General features: G+C 42.2%; 1 protein-coding gene across 2 annotated transcripts in view; it reads left to right on the top strand.

The window, feature by feature from the left end:
* The window catches only part of arhgef40 (Rho guanine nucleotide exchange factor (GEF) 40), a 52882-nt gene extending 31330 nt beyond the window's left edge, over positions 1 to 21552 (top strand). For both annotated transcript variants that reach the window (XM_005751453.1, XM_005751452.1), the window contains exons 14-27: positions 1256 to 1394; positions 1550 to 1669; positions 3817 to 4008; positions 4138 to 4659; positions 4785 to 5167; positions 5556 to 5805; positions 6037 to 6126; positions 8371 to 8577; positions 11591 to 11770; positions 12252 to 12432; positions 14355 to 14465; positions 17280 to 17389; positions 19878 to 19921; positions 20099 to 21552. In XM_005751453.1, coding sequence (XP_005751510.1) covers positions 1256 to 1394; positions 1550 to 1669; positions 3817 to 4008; positions 4138 to 4659; positions 4785 to 5167; positions 5556 to 5805; positions 6037 to 6126; positions 8371 to 8577; positions 11591 to 11770; positions 12252 to 12432; positions 14355 to 14465; positions 17280 to 17389; positions 19878 to 19904 — 2512 coding nt within the window. In that variant the 3' untranslated portion in view covers positions 19905 to 19921; positions 20099 to 21552. The remainder of the gene's footprint in view (positions 1 to 1255; positions 1395 to 1549; positions 1670 to 3816; positions 4009 to 4137; positions 4660 to 4784; positions 5168 to 5555; positions 5806 to 6036; positions 6127 to 8370; positions 8578 to 11590; positions 11771 to 12251; positions 12433 to 14354; positions 14466 to 17279; positions 17390 to 19877; positions 19922 to 20098) is intronic.
* Positions 21553 to 21561: the final 9 nt, after the last annotated feature.

Below are 21561 nucleotides of genomic sequence, written 5' to 3' on the forward strand. Positions count from 1 at the left end.
TTTTTTTAAATCAAGTAACAAAATCCAATAAAAATATTGGGGCCAAAAACCCTGGAAAACGAACACTCCCGGTTATTTAGTGCTAATCAGCATATGCTAACACGCTAAACCACGATATTATAGTGATTTTTAGCCATCTGTCAGTGTTAGCACCATCATGCTGAACATGATTTGGCTCCACCATTGATTGGCCACACCTTCTCTGAGCTCTGCCAGCAGTGTTAGTTCAATGTCTTGTCATCTTACAGAAACTATTGGATTTGCATATAAACTGAAGCCTCATTTTCCTATTCTTTGCTGACAGGACAAACACCCAAGCCTTCCGCCTTCCTATCAGCTCATTAGTAGTCTGGCTACTTTCCACTGACCTCTGACATCAGCAAGACGTTTTCTTGCAGAGTTTAATTCTCTATAAAATCTTAGAGCTGTTTGTGTGGGGGAAATCCCAGTATATCATTAGTTTCTGACACTCTCAGACCAGTCCGTCTGGCATTAACAACCATGCCATGTTCACTAAAATCAGCCTTTTTCCTAAGTTTGAACTTCGTTGGGTTCCTGCCATGTGATTGGCTGATTAAATTATCGTTTTAATGGGTAGCTGAGCACACATATGTAACAAAGTAGCTGGTGACCTTCCACCCGAGTGTCGTGCCACCCCAAAGTTGTGCTTGGAGCCTATTGCCACACTTTACCAACAATGAACTGAAAGCTATTTCCTTCTAACATCCAGTAGCTGTACTGTGGGCATTTTATGCATTCCTGAGTTATTTTTTTAATACAACCTAACAACCCACAATGTTATGATTCTGCAAAGATGCATTAATAATCATTAAGCATAGGACTTGAAGACTATATTTTAAATCTTCTTCTCTTTTCCTTTCCCATGCTTTTTAAAATTTTGATTGAAGGGTTATTTTGTCAGGATGAGCTTTAGGTTAAAAATAATCTTCCTGACAAAAACAGAGTTGTTTGTTTTTGGCCATAAAATGAAAACCAGCTGGAGAAGAAAACACATCAAATAAAGGACAGAGCGATGCAGCTTGTTTGTGCATGACTGCAGCTTAGAGATGATCTGAAGACTGTTGTAGCTCTTCTGTTCTTACTGTGTAATGAGTTTTGGCTTAAGCTGTGCAATAATACAAGATGGTTTTTTTCTGTGCTGTACATGAGACGTTGTTTTATAATTAGATCATTTCTGTCAGCATGATTTCGAAGGATTTAAATGAAAACCAAAATTTCTTTCTTCTCCTCTCAGAGCTGCTCTTGCCGTAACTTCTAAACTTTATGACAGCGTGGACAATGCACTCCATCGGCTTGTCCGAGTGTCCAACCAAAGAGGTCGTGACCTGGAGGCGCTGGGGCGTCTGGCGGGGTTGGTGGACAAACTGGAAAAGGTATCTGAGGAAGATTTGCTTTACTTTAAAATAACCTACACTCTGTAATCTGCGTATTTCTTTTTTGCTTCATCATCTTCAGTTTTTCCCCATCTTATGCGTAACAGAGCGCCTCATGTCCTCCACTCACCCAAACCTCCGCCTTTAATCCACAGTGCGATAAAGAGATTGAGCAGGTTCAGTCGCAGCTGGAGGACTACAAGGATCCTCCTCTCTCCCTCAGCAGACTCTCGCTCAAACAGCAGAGGTTCAAGACGTTCAAAGAAACGGCCAATGTGAGTAATGCAAAGATGAATGTGCTTTTTGTGTGAAAACATTTTCACGTGTCACGTTAAAGTATGCAGGTTCACTGGGCTCAGTGTTATGGAGCCAGTCTTAACCCTTTAAAGCCCTGATTAAATAATTGCCAATTTTTTTTTTATTTTTTTTTTTTGGGGGGGGGGTAAAGGATGAAGTGTTTTTTGAATCTTCTGACAGCTAAAAAACAAAAATATGAAATTGCATATATGCATTTTTGGCGATTTATTGATTAAAAATCCGCTTGGTAATTTACTAATAACATTTTTCGGTGGGGGGGAGATCACATGGATGCTGTAGAAGTCTCCAAAACTCACCAAAACTGTGTGTATCAAATGTAAAACACTAGGCGTTAAAGGGTTGACGCTAAATAAAAAACAACTAGGCAACGTAGATTAGAAAATTTCCCTCTTTCACATCATCTTACAGTAGCAACACTGTTGCTGTGGCTGAGTAATTCATTCATTTGCATAACGGCGTCAGTCACTGATGGCGATGACTGAGACTCAGAAGGATTGACTGTGTGTGTGATCTGAATGAAATTCTTTGAAATTACATATAAATACAAGTTTATATTAGTGTTAGTAAGTTAGTGTGGATAGGTTAATTGGAAACTCTAAATCGCCCATAGGTTTTCATTTGAAAAAGCACCGTGTTCTCTCCATGTTGGCCTCCAGTCCACACTGAGACGCCGTTTTTGCTCAAGGAAAACGCAGCGTTTTGGAAATGCTCTTTCGCGTCGCAGTGTGGACAACAAAAACGGAGACTTTCTAAAACAATGACACATTTTAGTCATGTGATGCAGTCATGTGACCAATTAAACTAAGCTAGCGGAGGGCGTTATACAGCAGTTGTTTTGTTTGCGCTCAATTTTGACAGCCCTATTAAAGATGAATATCAGTCTGTACACGCTTCAGATAGCTTTTCTTCAAATTCTTTAATTCTCACTCGCTTTTGCAACTTTGTACTTTTGTGTTACTCACAGCAACAACTCCACCTCATTGTTAGCCCATTTAAAAAAACTCTGTGCTTTTCCTCGACATTTTGCTGCGACGTTTCAGAGAGCCGGAAAGTAAAGAAACGGCAGACAGAAATGAGGCAGGTGGAATCTTCTTGTGCTTCACGCATGCGCAGTACTGGAACGTAAGCGTTTTCGTCCGTTTTTGACACGCAACTCTGTGAAAACGACTGAAAACGCTAGTGTGGACGTGGAGCGTTTTCAAATTTATCCTTGCTAGTGTGGACATAGCTTAAGACAGCTGGGATAGGCTCTAGCCCCCCCGCGACCCTGAAAAAGATAAACAGTAGAGAATGGATAGAGATCAGGTGTAAAATCAAAGGAGTTGTAAACACAGAGTTCCTGCAAACATTGTGGCTTTAAAATGGATTTGGTAACAGGCTGTCTCTTTTCTCTAATGCTTACAGCGATGTCTAGCCCTGATCTCTTGACAGTACTTATGTGTTGGCAGCTGTGACTCATATAGACTTTGATTTAATTGGTCTTCTAAAGGTCATTTAGATTTCATTCATGATATTCACAAAACGGTGAAATATGACTCCCACACACCGTCTCATGTACCGCTAATACACTTATTGCATCACAGTGTTTTGGTCCGACTGACCTTCTTCAAGTACAAAGGGGGAGTGTCCAGTTTTATCTGCATGTAAATGACTTTTGGTAAGCACACATCATGATAACAACATGGAGAATATTCACATACAGTTAAAGCGTCCGCCCTCAGAGTTTTTGCTTTCACTTTGTTTCTACAGTACATGTAAGCATCTTAACATCGCCCACAAAAAAAATCCCTTCTGTCACGTCAACTCTGGGATAAGAAATCTTATTAGTCGTACTTAAGACACATGTGTTACTGTGAATCACCCACTGTAGGGTTTGAGAAGTCAATAACTGAAACGATAAACTGTGAATAGATGTGCTTTAAGCCCACTGTGCTTTTCAGTGGCATATTTGTGTCATTCTCATGGAAACGAGCTAATGAAAAGTTTTCCCAGCATATTCCCAAGAGATGCAGTCAATATTTTTCCATCCATGATTTCCCAAGTGTGTCCTGTCAGTCTTCTACAGTAAATACTTCTTGACAGCCCATTTTCTGGCATCTTTCAGGAGCTCCACAGTGAGACTCTGTCACTGCTCAGTGATTTGGAGGGCTGGTGTGAACTGGACTGGGCAGGCCTGAGCGACGTCCAGATCCGACTCCCTCCGGTCAGGGAGAAGCTCAGGGACATGTCCCACTGTCTGTCTGACTGCTGGACCACTCTGGACAACACACAGAGGTTGTTGTCCACTCTGACCGAGGTACGGCACAGGAAGACCTCTGCAACACACACACACAGGAAGTTATAAACATACAGTCATGGTTCCAAAGTGTTTTAATGCCGAGCGGAAGTCCTAATGACTTCCCTGACTTTCCTGTCTCTTGTGCAGGCCACCCAGTGGTGCGATGCAGTCTCCTCCACCTCCTCCTCTTCCTCTTCTTCCACCTGCCCTCTCGCCTCCCTCCCTCCAATACCCCCGTCCCGTTTCCAGGACGCACGCTCTTTAGCAATAGAGCTGGGTGGCGGGGCACTGCTGGATCTCTGGACTCAGACAGTTGAGCGATACCAGCGAACAGTAGCACAGGTCAAGCCCCGATTCCTCCAGTCTGACCGGACGCAAAATCAGGGACAGGGGAAAACCAAAACTCCCTCTGCCAGCAGCCTCTGGGACCTGATGGGCCCCGAGGGAGAGGGTGACTCCTGGGGGCTGGGAGCTGGCGGAGGGGAAGGCGGATTGCAGTCCTGGGGATCCCTGGCATCACTGTTCAGACCGCAGACCTGCTCCACACTGAAGATAGGAGAGGAGAAAGGGAATAAGAAAGAGGGAACGGCAGGAGGAAGTGGTGCAGGAGGAGGTGGGGCCGGGGGAGGGAAGTTTCTATCGAACCTTCTGAATCCTGCAAAGAAGAGCGTGAGTTTGATTTCTATTTTATGATAATGTTTTCTGTTCTATGATCTGAGGTGTGTTACAGGACTGTACTGTTGTAACTGAAGTGTGTCACAGTCACACCAATGACCAGTTCAATTCCCTTACAGCCCACAGAGGCTCCACTTCCCTTCAAGCCACCTCGGAAGCGTCACCCAAGCTTTGACCTCCAGGCTCTCCTGGCCCCCCGTCGAGGTACAGCCACCCCCAAACCCGCTGAGTCGCCGGTGGCTGGGGCGAGCCGTAACTCCCCCATGTCCTGGCTGGGACGACGGGCTTTGGCCGACCCAGTCATTACTACTAGCATGGCTGCAGCTATTCCAGGATGGAGCGGTGGTGGTGGTGGTAGTAGTGGCGGAGGAGTGTTGATCCGAGGAGTGGAGGTCAGCAGCAAGGAGGTGGTGGATCACACGGGGTCACCGCGCCAGCATGTTCTGCTGGGGAGGACAGACAGGGAGACGGGGACGGATAGGGCCGGTTCAACCGCACAGAGGTGTGTGTTGGCTTTCTTTGCTTTTTTTTTTTTTTTTTTTTGTCCTTTTTCCATGTACTCCACTTTCTTCGTAAGAAAATCAGTCAGAGATAGACATAGTAAGTCGCAGCAAGAATGGAACAGGCTGAGATGAAAGAAAAAGCGATGCATAGTTTTAGGGATAATTTAAGTACAACTGAAGGCTCTTTCGCATTGATTTTATCAGTCAGGATGCAATCTTAGATAATTTTTTCATTACTGAGTCTTTGATCTCAATCCGTTGCTATCTTCGCTCTCGCTTCCCCTTACCTCCCACTTGTCCACTTGCTTCCATGTTTGTTTCTCCTTTAAGTGTATTCATGCACTGTTTCTTTCCTCCCCTCCCCACCCTTTGCCATCTCCACCGCAGTAAGCTGTACCTGCTCTGGTGTAGGATGCTAAGTTCAGAGAGGCAGTACGTGACTGTGCTAAAGGGGGTAGAAGAGACGTACCTGCCCTTACTGGAGCTCTCAGACACCCCAGCTTCCATCAGGGGGAAGGCAGACTCGCTGTTTCCCAACTGGGCCAGCCTCACCACCTTTCATTCGCAGGACCTACTCCCAGCCATGGAGGGCGCTCTTGTGCAAAGCCTGTTGCAACAGGACTGCTTCAGTAAATTTGTAAGTTGCAAAATGCCAAGTGAAGCTGTATGACTGCATGCACTGCTCTTCAGTTTTACATAAACCTCTGAGGGGTTGTTTTATATGTTTGCATATAGAAAATGTCACAGATTAGTTAGAAGTCAGCATAATTTGCTTAAAAATATCCATTAAATCCCTCTCTGTGTAATTAATCTGATTAAAATCAACTTTTTTATCTTTCACACAACTTTCTCGCCTGTCACCACACAGCGGGACCAGTTTCTGCAGTATTCCCAGTACATCAGGACCAAACCAGACCTGGATTCTCCACTGGTCACACAAGCAGCCGACTTTTTCAAGGTAGGATTCATCGTGCCTCTTAAAAAAAGAAGTAAAAACCAGTCTTGTTCCTGCAGAGATTTTACTGAGAGAGTTGCGGTCTTAACTCTTATTCAACCAGTTCATCTCAGTAAACATGATTTCAAAGCGATAAAAGTGTCTCTTAACAATAAACCCTTATTTATTTATTTTTTATTTGGTTATTTTCTCTTTTTAGAAAACTGGTTACACAATGTAAGAGCGTTGCTATGAGTCATTTTTTTTGAACACATCACAGGCTCAAGCCAATTAAAGCTGCTTTATTTGTTGGTGGCGGCAATTATGAACGAGCTGTATACAGTAAAGTTACAGTAATTACAAGTTTAATGCACACTAGAAAAGCCAATTAAAGGCGGATTACAGAGAAAGTCATTGGAGCTCCCGAGCTACAATTAACAAAAACTAATACATCGACAGCATCGTGAGATTATTATGAGGGCTATATACAGAGAGATCAAAGAGCTCAAAACCTCTGAGGCGACGCTCAAACCCAGCATTTCTAACGAGTCGCCACCAGGAGGCAGCACGTGCTCAGGCCACACTGAGCAGCAGCAGCAGCAGCAGCTGTAAAGCAGCTTGATAACAGGGATATGGCTATCATGATGGCAGGGGACATTAAACTGGTGTTCATTTTGAATGATGATGGTGCTGATGATTGTTACTGCTGCAAAGCTGCTTCTTCAGGGTTACTGGGATCAGTGGATGAAAAGAAAATGGAAGAAACATTAAAGCAGCAGCTACAAGTTGGAACTTTCATACTTGCTGAGCAAAGCCATAGTTACCTTGATTACACGTGTCTAAAAAAAAAAGAACCGTTTGCCAAAACATGCCAAATGATGTCACAATCATCCACAGAGAGTTGTGTTAACTGCGACTGTAACTATCTCAGAGGAGCGGCTCAGCCTGATGTAGCATGTTTGAGAGCTGATGGTAGCAAAGACTTCATGGCATGTGGTGGGCAGGCTGAGCGTGGACCAAAGGAGAGCCCATACACTTTCTTATTTAGACCCTGAGCGTTTTCTTTAAAGCAGCAAGATGCGAGGGCGCGTGTCTTTATAAGGGATCCAAATCAAAAAGTGATTCCTGCTGAGAACTGGTTACAACTTGTCCAATCCATCAGAGCCTCATGCCTCCAAGCTCAGCAGCTCAGATTTATTATGTTTTTCTGTCAGCTGCCTGTTAGAGAAAAGGTTGTCAAATACTTTTCTATGCGCTGTTTAGACTTGGAGATGATAAAATAGTTGCAGTGGTGCTGAAAACTTGTGTAAGCTTTTATTTTTTTTCAACCAAAAATCAGAATTAGGAATCAATGAGGAAATCAATAAAGAACCGGATGTTTAATAATCGTAGAGAGATCACTAAAATCATACCAACATCCATCTCTAGACCAGCGAACTGGCAAATCTTCACTAGTTGCATGTGATTTATATATTATTAAGCTTATTGGGCTGAAGGGCGATGAGCTAAAAGTGTGCTTACATCCACGGTTCACAAGAATCGCCGCTCATCCTGCAGCATCGCTCACAATTTAATCACACAGTGGACACAACGATCACCTAATGGGTCTTCGCCGAAAATGTGCTTGAGCTCAATGTCACCTTTGACGATTTTTTTTTTTTCAGGCGAATCTTGTGAAGTGTGATGGGCCACAAGCCGGATGAGCTGCTGTGTCATTGACGTTCCGGTTTATAGGCGTATCTGTTAGAATTAGAGGTGTAAGACACGAGCTGGCCTCTTTTACTGTCTCTTTATATCATCTGTTTTGACAAAGACCAAAAATCACTCTTGTTGTCCTTATTTTTGGGTGGGAAAATTCACATGTTCTAAAAAAGAAAACTTGTTCAGTGTCAGAAAAACAAAAAAAATGTCACTGATTTTCCACTAAGTAAAGTCAAAGTAAAAAAACGCAGACACCTTTCGGGCCATTTAGGTCAGGACATTGTCTGAAGCTGCCCTTTCTAAGATATAGGACATAACAGGAATCGGTTGCTTTAGATGAGTTCCGAAAATGCTCTGGTTGGAGGAGGTGGGGGTCCCGGCAGAGGGCACAAGGTAGGACATGTGACATCCATGGGCGAAGCTTCTGACTGTGTTTTAAGGTGAACACAACTTATAGTGAAGTGTGTAATAAAATACAGTGAACACAGCCCAGCTGAACATGATGAGGGAACACCAGCAGACTTGCTAATGTTACCTTTTTATTTGTCCTTCCCTCCCCTGTTTCAGTCAAAACTTCCCCAAGCCTCCCCCCTCTCCCCTCTGGCCTTCCCTCACTGTCTGCAGGCTCCCATTCAGAGGCTGGAACAGTACTGCGAGGCGCTGGAGGAGCTGGGAGGCATAAACCCCGCCTCAGACTCCGCCCTCTCCATCCTGAGACACGCCCAGCGGCACGGCGAGGACCTCAGGGCCAGTGACCTCATCGTCGGATGCCCGGTGAGAATGCTTGTCCCAGTTTATGTCTCTGCAACTGTCAAGTCCCACTTTCTTTTCTTAGAGAGAAAGAAACTAAAATCTTGTTGAGGTCAGGCCAGTGGAAGTGACTTATTTCTCTTTTACCCCCAAATAAATCAAATAAATGTATTGGTGTTTATTTTCCACACAAACACTAGAAACACGGCTTACATTCGCCATGTTTCAAGAAGAACACATTAAAGAATTCATGGAGGCACATAAATAGAAGCTCATTTGCATTTTCTTACTACTACAAGATGTTAAGAGGTTTTGCTCATAAAAGGAAAAGCCCATTTATTGTGAACTACAGTCTGCGGCATCTATTTATAGAAAGAATCAGGACAATGTGTGTGAATGTGTGAGCATCTAAACTCACATACTATGACTGAATCCGTCAGCATTACTTTGGCTAAATGGAGATCTTCCATCTGGATATGCAGAGATCATAAGGTGTGGGAGCAGCAGCAGCATATCTGGTACAGAGCGGAGCGGGCATCAGTAACAACAGACATGACACTGATGAAGTCAAACACAGCATGAGGAGGAGGAATTGGGGTAGAGGTGGGCTGCAGCTTGCAGAGGCAGCTGCAACTCCAGGCAGGCTAAAGCAAGTCAAACATTGCATTATGTATGAGATTTGTCAGTATTAGGGGCCTGACCACTTTTTCCTTCAAGCCGATGATATTTATTTGCTAATACATTGATATTGGTCTGCAATGGTTGATAAATGACATTTTAAAAAGTGAAGAAGAAATCGGAGAAAGAGCCTACAAATGTGTTATGAGTGTTTGTGTCGCAGTTTTTCCACCTGTTCAATTCAATTTTATTTATATAACAGTTGCCAGAAGATGTTCTAAGGTAAAGAACAAGCACTTGGCAACAGTAAGAAGGAAAAACTCCTTTTTCTCAGGAAGAAACCTCTGGCAGAAGCAGGATCAGAGAGGGGCAGCCATCTGCTCCACCCAGAAGCCGATCTGGAGCTTTTGGGAATACCAAAAAAGGAACAAGTAGCTGATTCGAGCAGAACCGCCTCATTGTTGTTTTTTTTGTTTTTTTTTGCCTGATCATTTTTTTTTTATATTAGCCATTTACCAATATAGAAGGCACGTGCTTTTAGGACTATTGATTTTGCATAGTTTGTCCACTAGATGGCACTGTGCAATTTTCCCGTTAGGAGCACATGTTTGAAACACCAAAAACACAACAAGCTGCTGATGTGAGCAGAGTCGGACGTTTTTCTTCAGTGCGATGGTAGCTATTTTTAAATGTATCAGTATCAGCATTATAAAGACAAATACGATTTCAAAATTTTAAAAAAGTAAAGAGACGGGAAAAACACTCAATCTTTTTCTGAGGGCTGATGTTTCATAGTGTGTCCACCAGGGGGCACTCTGCATGTTTCCTGTTGGCAACAAGTTTGGAGAACTAAAAACAGAGTTTTAATATTAAACATTGAGCTACAAATAACACGTCAGGGAAATCTGTTTAAGTTTAGAAATATGAAAGAAAAAAATATTAGCCGATGTATCAGAATATCAGATTTTTGAGTCATCGGATATTGGCAACATTATCTGTCTTAAAAATCCTTTGTGACTCGGGGTCTAGTAAACCTAGAAGCTTATCAGCTGATGTGGTTTTCCACTGAGATCAGTTGTCATCATCTGATCTCAATCCAGACTGAGTTTAACCTGAATTATGAAGCTGAATCTTTCTTATTTCCTAGTCCTGAGAGCTGCAACAAGGACGTGGCAAGTGGGAGGAAAGACTGTGTTCTCCCACTGGGAATAAACAAAAACCGACTTATCAAAAGTCCAAAAACACTAACATCCCTGCGCCCTACACCACTGTACTCTGACACAGCTGTAATATTCAGTGGTAGTCGTGACAAATGTTTGACTCACACACACACACACACCTCATCTCTCTGCATTCTGAACGAGGGGAAAGATTACAGCAGCACAAACACTTGCGCTGAGCTACTTCAAAATTGCGCTGCAACACCTCTCCAAGTAAAAATGATTTTAAGTACAGCCATGTGTGTGTTTGGGTGGGTGTAGATGTGGGTGTTCATAAAGTGTGTGAAGCATCACTTATATCATGACCCACTCATTTCTAGAGGTTTAAAAATAAGAATCTACTGTATGTCAGTGGCCGCTTGTAAAATTCCAGACCTTTTTAAATTCATTGTCCGCACGCTTTTGTTTCGTTTGCATTTGCCTTGTTTGTTGCTCTTTTGTGCTTTTGCATATCTAGCATTGACAATTATGTAATTTCTTTTTCGCCTATTATGAGTGTCTGTGTGCCTTTGACTTCCAACAGCATCTCAAAGTCGCAACCCTGTAATTGACATGAACAAAAAAGTCACTTTTTTTTCTCTTTTTTTTTTTTATTATTACAAAAGATGTGATTCAGCTGGCCAATTAGAGCAAAGATCCAGCAGAACGAAGCATCCATGTGAAGAATATGTCACCATGCAAGGCACTGTAATAATAATGCTCCTTTGTCCTTCGCAGTTGAATAGAGAATAAAGCTTTTCAGTCTTTGTAGTCAAAGTGTCTCGCAACTCCAAACAGAAAATTAGAGTAGGTGCAGGAGGGAGGGTTTGAGACTTTATAATACGACGACCGTTTAATTTGTAACTCCTAGTTTTTGTGCTACAGATGAGCAGAATCAACAGAGTTTTTCTCCTCTGAGCGAGTGGGGGGAAAAAATTGAAAAAAATTGAATCTGTAAAAGTGAGAATATTTCGCTTTGTTAGCGTTTTATGGATTCTCAGATATAATGATGCTTATTTATTTTTATATCTGTTTTCAAGATAATTAATGAACCAATTCAATCAAGATTGGAACCTGGCAAAGAGACAGGATTTTAAAGCTCAGGCCTGAATTTCCTCTTAAGATTGAAATGAAGATGGCATCTTTTGCTGAGGGTTGGTCCTGGGCCTAAGGCCAATATAAGTGTGTCCTAACGTGTGTGTGTTTGTGTGTGTTTTCAGATCCCTGTGACGGAGCGCGGCGAGCTGGTGCGGCAGGGTGAGCTGACAGTGAGCGGGGGAACTCGGAGGAAGCGGGCGGGCGTGAGGAACGTTTTCCTTTATCAACACGTCGTAATCTTCACTAAACACAAGAATCCCAGCCCGGGACGCACCGCCTACAGTTACAAACACAGCATCAAGGTGAACAGCTCTCTCACACACACACACACTTCTCCTTCACACCATCTCCAGCACTTTGTCTTATCTGTAAAATCTGCTTTCTGTCTAGATTCTGTTGAAAGCAACCTAAATTTGAGGTTTCTAAAGTTTTTTTGGGCGCTGCTTTATCTCCCCCCCCTCTTTCCTCTATAAACTCTGTTTAACTCTGTATTTTTCTTTTGAATCACAACATCACCTGATGGAGATGTGCAAGCACAGATGACCAGTGCATACCGATGGGGCATGAAACCTTTTACCACTCGTATTCCTTGCACAAAGGCAATGTGACGTCCAGATGTGCTCGTGTGAAAATAGAGCAGGCAAATCTCTGGTGAATTCCCAGTCACGTGTCCTGCCTTTCCCCTCACCTAAACCAAATGAAGCATTTCCAGCAGTGGGATTGTGTCAGAAGCAGACTTCCTGTCATAGAGTTTGTGTGTGATTTTAACACTTCTCCATGCAGACGAATGAGATGGGCCTGACTCAGAGCGTCGGCGAGGAGGGAGTGAAGTTCGAGGTGTGGGTCCGACAGGCCCCAAGGACCAGAGACTGCATCACCCTGCAAGCGCGCGACAGGGAAGACCGAGAGGCCTGGACTCACGACGTAGCCCATCTGCTGTGGACACATGCCATCAACAATACAGGTAAAGACCTTTAACTCGATAAGCAACAGCTCAGTATTCCTTCAGCAGCTTAGGAGCAATGTATATTTTAACAGTGCTGTTACAAAAACTGAAAACATTTTCCTTTTTCCTAATTTTCATTTTTTTGTTTGCTGTTTTGCACCATTTCAGATCATCAAACAGTTTTTAATAATCAACAAAGATAAGCTGAGTAGATGTAATATGTATTTTTTGAATGATGATTTTATTTCTTAAGGGGGGCAAAAGCTGTCAAAATCCATCTTGGCCCTGTTGTGCAAAAATAATTGCCCTCCTTTGTTAAGTCTTGAATTAACTGTATTTAATCACATTTCTTAGAAAGCTGAGTTCAGTTTCAAAAACCACAGCCAGGCCTGATGAATCAAGAAATGACTTCAATAGAAGTGAAGCAGGCTAAAAGGTCTCAAAAAGCAACACGTCATGTCCTGATCGAAAAGATACGGCTGATAAACAAAGTCATTGATTATGTCCGTCTGGAAACTGGTACAAAGCATTTTTAAGGTTTTGGAACTCTATGAACCACGATATGAGCCATTATTCACAAATGGTATAGCAAAGTAACTCCAACATCACATCAAAAACTCATCCAGGAGGTCACAAACAACCCCAGAAGAACATTAAAGAACTACAGGCTTCACTTGCCTCAGATAAGGTCAGAGTTCTTGATTCGACAATAAGAAAGAGACTGGATGAAAATGGCGTCCATGGGAGAGTTCAAGGAGAAAACCACAGCAGACCAAGAAGAACACAGAAAACATTTTGATGATTCCCAAAACTGTTGGGAAAATATTCTGACGAGACAGAATTTGAACTTTTTTTCAAGGCTTGAGTCCCGTTACATTTGCAAAAAACTAACACAGCAATTCCTAAAAATCCCATCATACCAGCACTCAGACATGGTGGTGGTAGTGTGATGGTCGGGGCTGCTTTGCTGCTTCAGGACGACTTGTTGTAACTGATGGAACCATGAATTCTGCTCTCTACCAGAAAATCCTGAACAAGAACGTGTGACCATCTAAGCTCAAGTAATTTTTTTGGAGTGATTAAGGTCATGTCGAAGCATCTCAAACTGCCCGTTAATGCTCAAAAGTCCTCCAATGTATCTGTATTACAACAATCCTGCAAAGAAGAGGTGCCAAAGCTCCTCCACAGTGATGTGAAAGTCTCGCTGCCAGTTCACCAAGACTTGAATGCAGTTCTTGATACCAAGGGTGGAGCAACCAGTTATTAGGTTTAGAGGGCACTTACTTATAGCCGTACAGGTTTGGATAACTTTTTTCTCCTTAATCAACGAAATCATTATTAAAACTTGCATTTTCATTTACTCTGGTTATCTTTGTCCAACTTCAAACATAGTTTGCTGCTCTGAAGACAAACGGCACTGTTGATCTCTAGGTCTCCTGTATTGATTTGGATCCTTAAACAGGACATTGTGCCAAGTTGTCAGATCATAAGCAGACTATAACACTGTTCCAATCTCCTTTCATTTTCTGGACACTTGGTTAAAGTCCTTCAGACTGAGTCATCACCTTTGTTATGTGTATAAGCTATCTGGTGGCGGATGTTTAAGTAGAGATCATGTAAAAATATCGCCTCTGGCCCAGTTTGTTGTTTTGATTTTTCCAAAAAACAAGGAAGTGTTGGCCGTGAATGAAGGCGTTCTACCTTCCTTTATCCATGAAGCCTTGCGCCTCAGCATTGCTTCCTGCCATCGGCTTAGATTGCAGTATCACGCTGAATAAGTTGCTCGGCACGTTTTTAGGCGTGGTTACCTTCTGTTCAGATGGCATTGTTCTAACAAACACAATATTCTGAGCTAATAATAAAATAAAACTGGTAATATTCTACAAGCTTGCAATATATGAGGTAAACATGAAGTTATTTTTGTGCCTTTGCTCTCACAGAGTTGTGTTTGAAGGAGTCACTGTGCATGGGAGTTTCCAGTAGGCTTCTGTTGGATGCAACAGGAACTCCAGGCTCAGAGTTGGACTCCATCTACAGTCTCAGCGACAGAAGTAAGTTTAAAAAGGAACAAACCTGTAGATGTTGAGGCGCCTTAGACTTAACAAAAAAAGGTGCATGTAGAATTGGGAATGATAATGTAATATGATCTCATGTTTTGATTTCCCGGCTGTGTTAAATCGTTGTTGTGGAAACTAAGCTTATCTCGAGCGTTAAAAAGTGAGCATGTGATCTGGCGGAGGACGTTATGTTTGAGTTAGGTGCACTCCTTAGTTTGAGGCGCGCTGTTCCACATCTCGGCTCGCAGATAAAGGAAGCTGAAACCATTTTTCAGTACAACCTGTGTCCTCGGGAATTCGCCCAGTTTTATGTGACCAGATTGGATTACTGGATTGTTCGAATTTGCTCTCCGAGCTGAAAGTGATGTGGCCCTGAGATTACAGATAGGAAAGAAAACGGGTCCTGGGTGTATCTCCCCATGTGACAAGGTAATAATATGGTACACATATTATTTTGTTCTTATTTTCTTTCTTTCTTTTTCTTTTTTTTTTCTTTCCAATCGTGCACCCCTGGGCTTCTCTATGAATTTTTGATATTTGTCTCACACTGAGAAATTTTGAAGAGCTGTGACATGCCTGCGGAGAATATACGGCGCAGTCAAAAAGCTCAACTGTGGAAACACGTTTTACTTGTGCCATGATCAAATCCCATCACAGCCCTCGCTACTGTGTGTCTGCCTTAAACTGTTTTCAAAGCGGTGACACAAACTGTCTCACTTCCATAAACAAAATGTGCAGCCTGGCGCTCGCATGGGTGCGTTATTGAAACTGCTAGGCTAGGTTCATGTAGCCAATTTGTCCTGATCACTAACTGAGCTGGGCAAAATTCCAACATTATCCTTTAATGATCTGGATTTCAAGTCATTGTGCGGCTGAGGCCTAGTAACAAAACAACAAGTTATAAATAATAATATAAGTCCCAGATTCAGTTTTTCCTTCAGGTAAAAGTTCCACTTAGAGTGTTAAAAAGTAAAGAATTTAATAAAAAACATTTTGTCATTGTACTTTTTCTACAACTGCATATTGTTTTGTTAATTGAAGGGATCCTTTACAGGGAAGAACTATTTCCAAAGGAGCCCCCTTGTAATCCTATCCCACTTTGAGAACAAGTTAAAACTACCTGAGAATTAATCAGCACTACAATAATACATCCAGTTTTCAGCAATACTGTGATATTATCATATATACTCACTGAACATTTCATTAAGTACTACACTGTTTAGTTACACATAAATATCTAATCGGCTGATCAGATGGTAGCAGCTCAATTTAGGCGAGTAGACGTGGTCAAGACAACCTGCTGAAGGTCAAAATGAGCATGAGAATGAGAAAGAAAGGTGACTGTGTACATAGCATGGTTGTTGGTGCCGCACAATCTGCTCCGAGTGTTTCAGAAACTGCTGATTTTCCCACACAGTCATCTCTAGGGTTCACAGAAAATGGTCCAAAAAAGAGAGAATATACATTGAGCAGCAGTTCTCTGGGTGAAAGTTCTTTGTTGATGTCAAAGGTCAGAGAAGAATGGCCAGACTCCTTTGAGCTGATAGGAAGGCAGCAGTAACTCAAAAAACAAACAAACACTCATTACAATAGAGGCAGAAGAGCATCTGTGAATGCAAAACACATCAAACCTTGAAGCAGATGGGCTACAACAGTAGAAGACCACACCAGGTGCCACTCCTGTCTGCACAACAGAAGACTATAAAAATGTTGCCTGCTGTCCGAGTCTCTGTTTCTGTATTCAGATGGCAGGGTCAGAGTTTGGCTTAAACAACATGAAAGCATGTCAACGGTTCAACGCTGTGGAGCATGATTTGTCGCCACACTTTGAGCCTCTCGGTACCAACTGAGCATCATTAATACTCCACAGCCCACCTGAGTATTGTCGCTGTCCATGTCCATCCCTTTATGACAGCGTGCCATCTTCCTGCTTGTAGGGCCAATATGAACTCTCTCCACATTGAGTGTTTATTGGTCTGCAAGACTGTGTAAAAGTTACCTGGTTTAATTTCAGAAAACTTGCCGGAGAGGTAGAACACAAGCAGAGGAAGAACTCCAGTGGATTTTAATCGGTCTTTAAAAAAGCTGTTCAGTGTTTAAGCAGTAAGAGAAATTTAGAGACTCCCGAGTGCATGGAGGACAAAGCCTTAGAGACAATGGATACATATGGGGTGGTTAGTAACAGGTTCACAGCATGCTGCTGAATGAACAACGCAATCTGATACTAGTAATTGTATCACATGTCAAACTGCATTTTTCAAAAAGGGTGCAGGCACATAGTTCCATAAAACAATAAAAAATAAATAAAATCACAGTACCTAATCTAAAGTACAGTCCTTTAGATTCCAGGGCCATCATTCAGCCTCCATCAGCCGTTGTTGTCTCAGAGCCAAAGTGATTTCTCATTCATGGCCCAGTGTAATGCACATACTGCTCACCAGGTGTCTCATTGAGTGCAGCAGTTCAGAATTTCAATGCATGAATTATCCTGTGGGACAGAACACAGCGTTAGAAATTCATTGAACAGGATGGGAAAAATGCCATCTCACTCTGACTCCTCTCTCTTTGTTTCTGGCGTTCGTGCGCTCCATCTCTTTTTTCCTTTCAGGAAAGCGTTATAACACGAGCGCCATTAAACCGCGAACGTGCACAAGGTTAAAAACGCAGCTGTTCCATGCATGTGCATTTTACTCAAAACGCAGGAAGGCGTTATTATTTGTGCCTCCACCGGCAAAATGTGATTGTTTTAACTGTGTCTGGCACAGACCTCTGTCACACAGCCCCACTCTCTCTGCCTGTCCCCTTCAGTCCACAGTAGCTGTTCAGACACTTCTTCTGTCGGGAGTCAGAAGGAGGGGGGATCTCCAGCGTCTGGGAGGGACCCCAGGAGAAGCTCTGGATCAACAAGCTGCTCACAGGTGGGCTAAAAAAAGTATACACGTGTAACAAGCCCAAAAGATAACATGTGATCGCCGAGGTGAATAAAAGCTATTTTTATATCCTGTAATTACTCAACACTTCACCAGTGTTTTAATATAGACTTGAAGTGAGAAATGTGCTTTTCTGCTCGCTGGAAACGAAAGCGTCTTTTTTGATCTTCTTAGGTTTTCTAGAGCCTTTTAGGAAGGGAAGCTTTGCTGAAAAAGTCCCTTTTTAAAAGCCCAGGCTTTAGTTTGCAGAGCTAAATATGGTTGTAGGCAACCCTTCTAAACTCCTACAAACATGACTTTGTCATTAGTATCAAGATGTTAGCCATGAACGCCCACAGAGTTCTGTTTCTCTTTGCCTTATTTCCTTTAATCTGTGGGCTACTGCCGGCTGAAGACATAGAAATTACTCCAGAGCAAACATTTTTATTTCTAAGCATTTTTTAAAATTATTTAACGAAGAGCACAGAGGTGTGTTTAAAGGACACTATAGAAGAAGAGACTGTATTTAAAAGATGAACATAGCCAGCAGATTTGCCTTCTTTCTGATGGTAAGCATGGACGACTCCTGGTAGCTGAAATAACTCTGACTGTGGAAGAACATGAGAAAATGACCCATCTTGTCATTTGTTTTATGACCTTATGTCAACATTATTCTGATGGGTTTGTGGCCTGAATGGCTAGTTTCCCGTCTTATTTAATAAACCATGATGTTCACTATCTAAATTAGTTCTAGATTATAAGATGATAAACCAGAGTATGGCTTCTTGTGATTGACAGGTCACTAAACTACTCTTTGCTTGTGACACCTGCTTTTGTTATTTTTTATGTTTTCTAAGTGCTTTAAAACATTAGTCTACAAACATTGATTTTGCAACAATCTTAAGCCACCTTTCATCTCTTTACTTTACTTCCCATTTTCTAGCTTATCTTGTAACTTTTAAAGTGATCTTGAAGCCGGACACTGACCTATAACTTATTCGAGCGTTTAAAAAAAAAAAAAAAAAAAGGCACCTAATCAGTTTTGTGTCTACACATAACAGATAAATAAGCAATGAGCCAATTTTAAATCTTTTGGGACCTTTTACTGGTGGCCTGTTACAAACAAAAATTCCAATTTCTTTAGTCGAATCTATGAAAAATGCCAGGGATATAGAATCTTTGCACCAACAAGGTGATTCCCACAGAGCTATTAGCTGAAACCCTGACATATCTCAGCTTGTTTTTGTGCAGCATGTGCTTAGAAATTTGAAGTAACTGGACAAGTCGAGGATGAAAGACAAAAAGACCTATAAACTATCTATAATAGATGAATAGTAAAGTTATTTGAGAGTCATGTGCACTAAAGACCTGACACAGCACCTGAGAGATGGGCTCAATGAAGCCTCACAGAAATGTCAAATTACACAAGAACTGGACTGATTTCCAGTCCAGTTCTTGTGTAAATGTATGAGGGGGACGCTCGATCGTGGCTTGAGGCCACATTCCAGCGAGTGGTGACAAAATAGATGGTACTTTCCTGTGTTTATAATTCCATCAGATTTTGATCTGCCATGCAATGTCATCTGAACAACATCTGACTGGCAACAGCTTCACTTTTCAGCATGACAGTGATCCCAAACACACTTCCAATACCTCGATAGTGCATCACTGTGTATTTTTCTACCAGCCATGACAGAGCCCAGACCTCAACATTACAGAAGCAGTGTGGGATTAAAGACTGACCGAGAATGAAACGAAACACAGCCAACATCTGAATAAAACCTTTGAATGTCTGCAGAACTATTCCTGAAGACTACTTAAAGAAACGACAAGAAAGCTGCCTAAGAGTGCGCAGACTGTGCTAAAGACTAAAGGTGGTCGTACCAAAATTTGGCTTTCAAGCTCATTAGATTCCATAAACCCTTACATGCTGCATTTCCATGCACGATTACACGTTTCAGTAAATCATCGCACTTATTTCATGGTTCAAGACTTTTGCACAGCACTATGTACTTTGAATCATTTGTATGTAACATAGTGGTGATATGGTGAAGAAAGTCATTCATTCACACTGAGCTGATCTGTGTTAAAAAGGCATCCTTTAAACCAGTCAAAGCATTTCTGTATGTTTGTAAAGTGAAAACACTGCATGAATCTGGCTGTAAGCAAACAGCAATACCTGCCTGCCATCGCCATGGTAGAGTTTAAATGAATTTGCTCAGTGTGCACACACACAAACACACACACACATTCTCACAATCTCCTTATCTAGCAAACAGAATATGACAGATTAGCAAACAGACAGCGCTGGGAACAGATTGACAGACAGACGGACACACGCAGCCCAAACAGATAGGGCAAACACGCAGACAGCGATATGCACATATTCAACAACAGAGGGAGGATTTGCCGCTTGCGCACGGGTGCACGCACATTTTTGGTGTGTACGCACACTTAAGCGCCGAATGTAAAAATGCGACTGTTTCTTCCTCCTCAGAGCCAGTCTCCCTCTACAGCTGTGTGACTGTCATCTCAATAAGCGTAAGTTTACTCTGTTTATCACACGTTTCTTTTTTTTCTGCACTCTGCCACTTTACATGCGCTGCTCATGTCGCTGCATTCCCACGCTAATCGCATTTATTTTAGTCATTCTTTATTCTGGGGATTTCTGCATGTGTCACTATTAATATTTTCTTCTCTTTCTGTCGCTTCAACCAGAAACTGGACCTCAGATTTTTTTTTTTTTTTTTTTTGAAGTTTTTAAACATCTCAGTTCCACCTCTGGGCGAGCCAAACTGGACTTTGAAGAGGAAGAAGACAAAATGAGAAAGAGAGCCCTCCTCATCCCCCCCCCCATCACCCTTTTGAACTTCTCCCACATGCTTTCTCTCCTTCCCCTTTCCCCGTCAGTCTCTTTAAAATAAATAAAGTGCCAGCAGATTAAGCGGCGCAGCACAGCACTGCTTTTCTCCACTTTTAAAACCTCCCAGCTCTGATATGACCCCCCACCAAAGAAAATCTGCATCCAAAAAGGATCAAAACTGTCCTGTTTAAATCATGACAAGCACCAGCGGGACTCTCTGCGCTCCGCCATTTTGGATCTGCCAGTCTCAGTTGCTGGCAGAGTCATTGACACCAAAGGCACTTCAGCCACACAGTGCGGCCATTGTCTGCCCCACGACTCCCCACTAGGCCAAACCACTTGGTCTGAACCACTGACTGCCTCGGCTGGCTGACTGTACGCATCACATGCTCCAGCATCTGATAATAAACGGGAAGTAATATGCAGGGCGTAAATCCACCGTTGGATTGCAGATTTAGAATGTGTTATGTTCTTTATCATTTTCATAACGCAGAATGGAGTACTGTACGCTTTTTTTTTCGTTTTCCCTACCTGTGTAAAAATGCGTGGCATAGCCTAGGTGCGATTGCATCTATGTAAATTAAGCAAGGGTGGTGTGAGCATATACACACGCTCACATTCACACACACAACACACAATGTCCCTCAACACATGCAGTCACTCTTATTGTTACAAGACAGTGGAGCACTGTTCACATTCTCGTGCCCGCACACTCACTGTGACCAGTTTCGAGCCTGGTACAGTGACCACATCAACGACAGGCAAGGTTACATTTGAAACGCATGCCGTGAGCTTTGCCTTGATGAAGACCAGGAAGGATTTACAGCATCATATCAGACTGTTATACATTGTGTTAGAGTGTTTCATTTAAGCTAACGTGTTGTTTTTCTTTATTAACAGTGGCCACAATTTAAAGGCAAAATGGTATTTAGTCTTCTTTAAAGTGTAACTTACATCAGCAACATATTGGTGCCTTAAAAATGTTCTTCGGAGTACTGAAGAACATTGCTGTGTAAAATGCCATATTCTATATGCCAAAGGTATAAAATGGGTGACTGTGCAATGATGATTTCTGTACATTTAGTACGGGCATTCCTCATTGGAATGCTGTCTCCATAAAATGGAGAAAGGTGGGACTGTTTGTTGTGCTAATTTGTGGTTTTACTGCTTTTATTCTTGTGGCTAGAAGACATGAACTACATCTAATTCTTTTCAGAGAATTAATTAAATCTAATCTCTTAGCTTCTTGCTTAAAGGAAGACATTTTCCTAAAATATCCCAAAACTATTATTTTCATGTTTCTCTCCCCCCCCCCCGG

The sequence above is a fragment of the Pundamilia nyererei genome, unplaced genomic scaffold (assembly GCF_000239375.1).
Source record: "Pundamilia nyererei isolate P.nyererei 1_Seehausen unplaced genomic scaffold, PunNye1.0 scaffold00312, whole genome shotgun sequence".
Lineage (NCBI taxonomy): Eukaryota > Metazoa > Chordata > Actinopteri > Cichliformes > Cichlidae > Pundamilia > Pundamilia nyererei.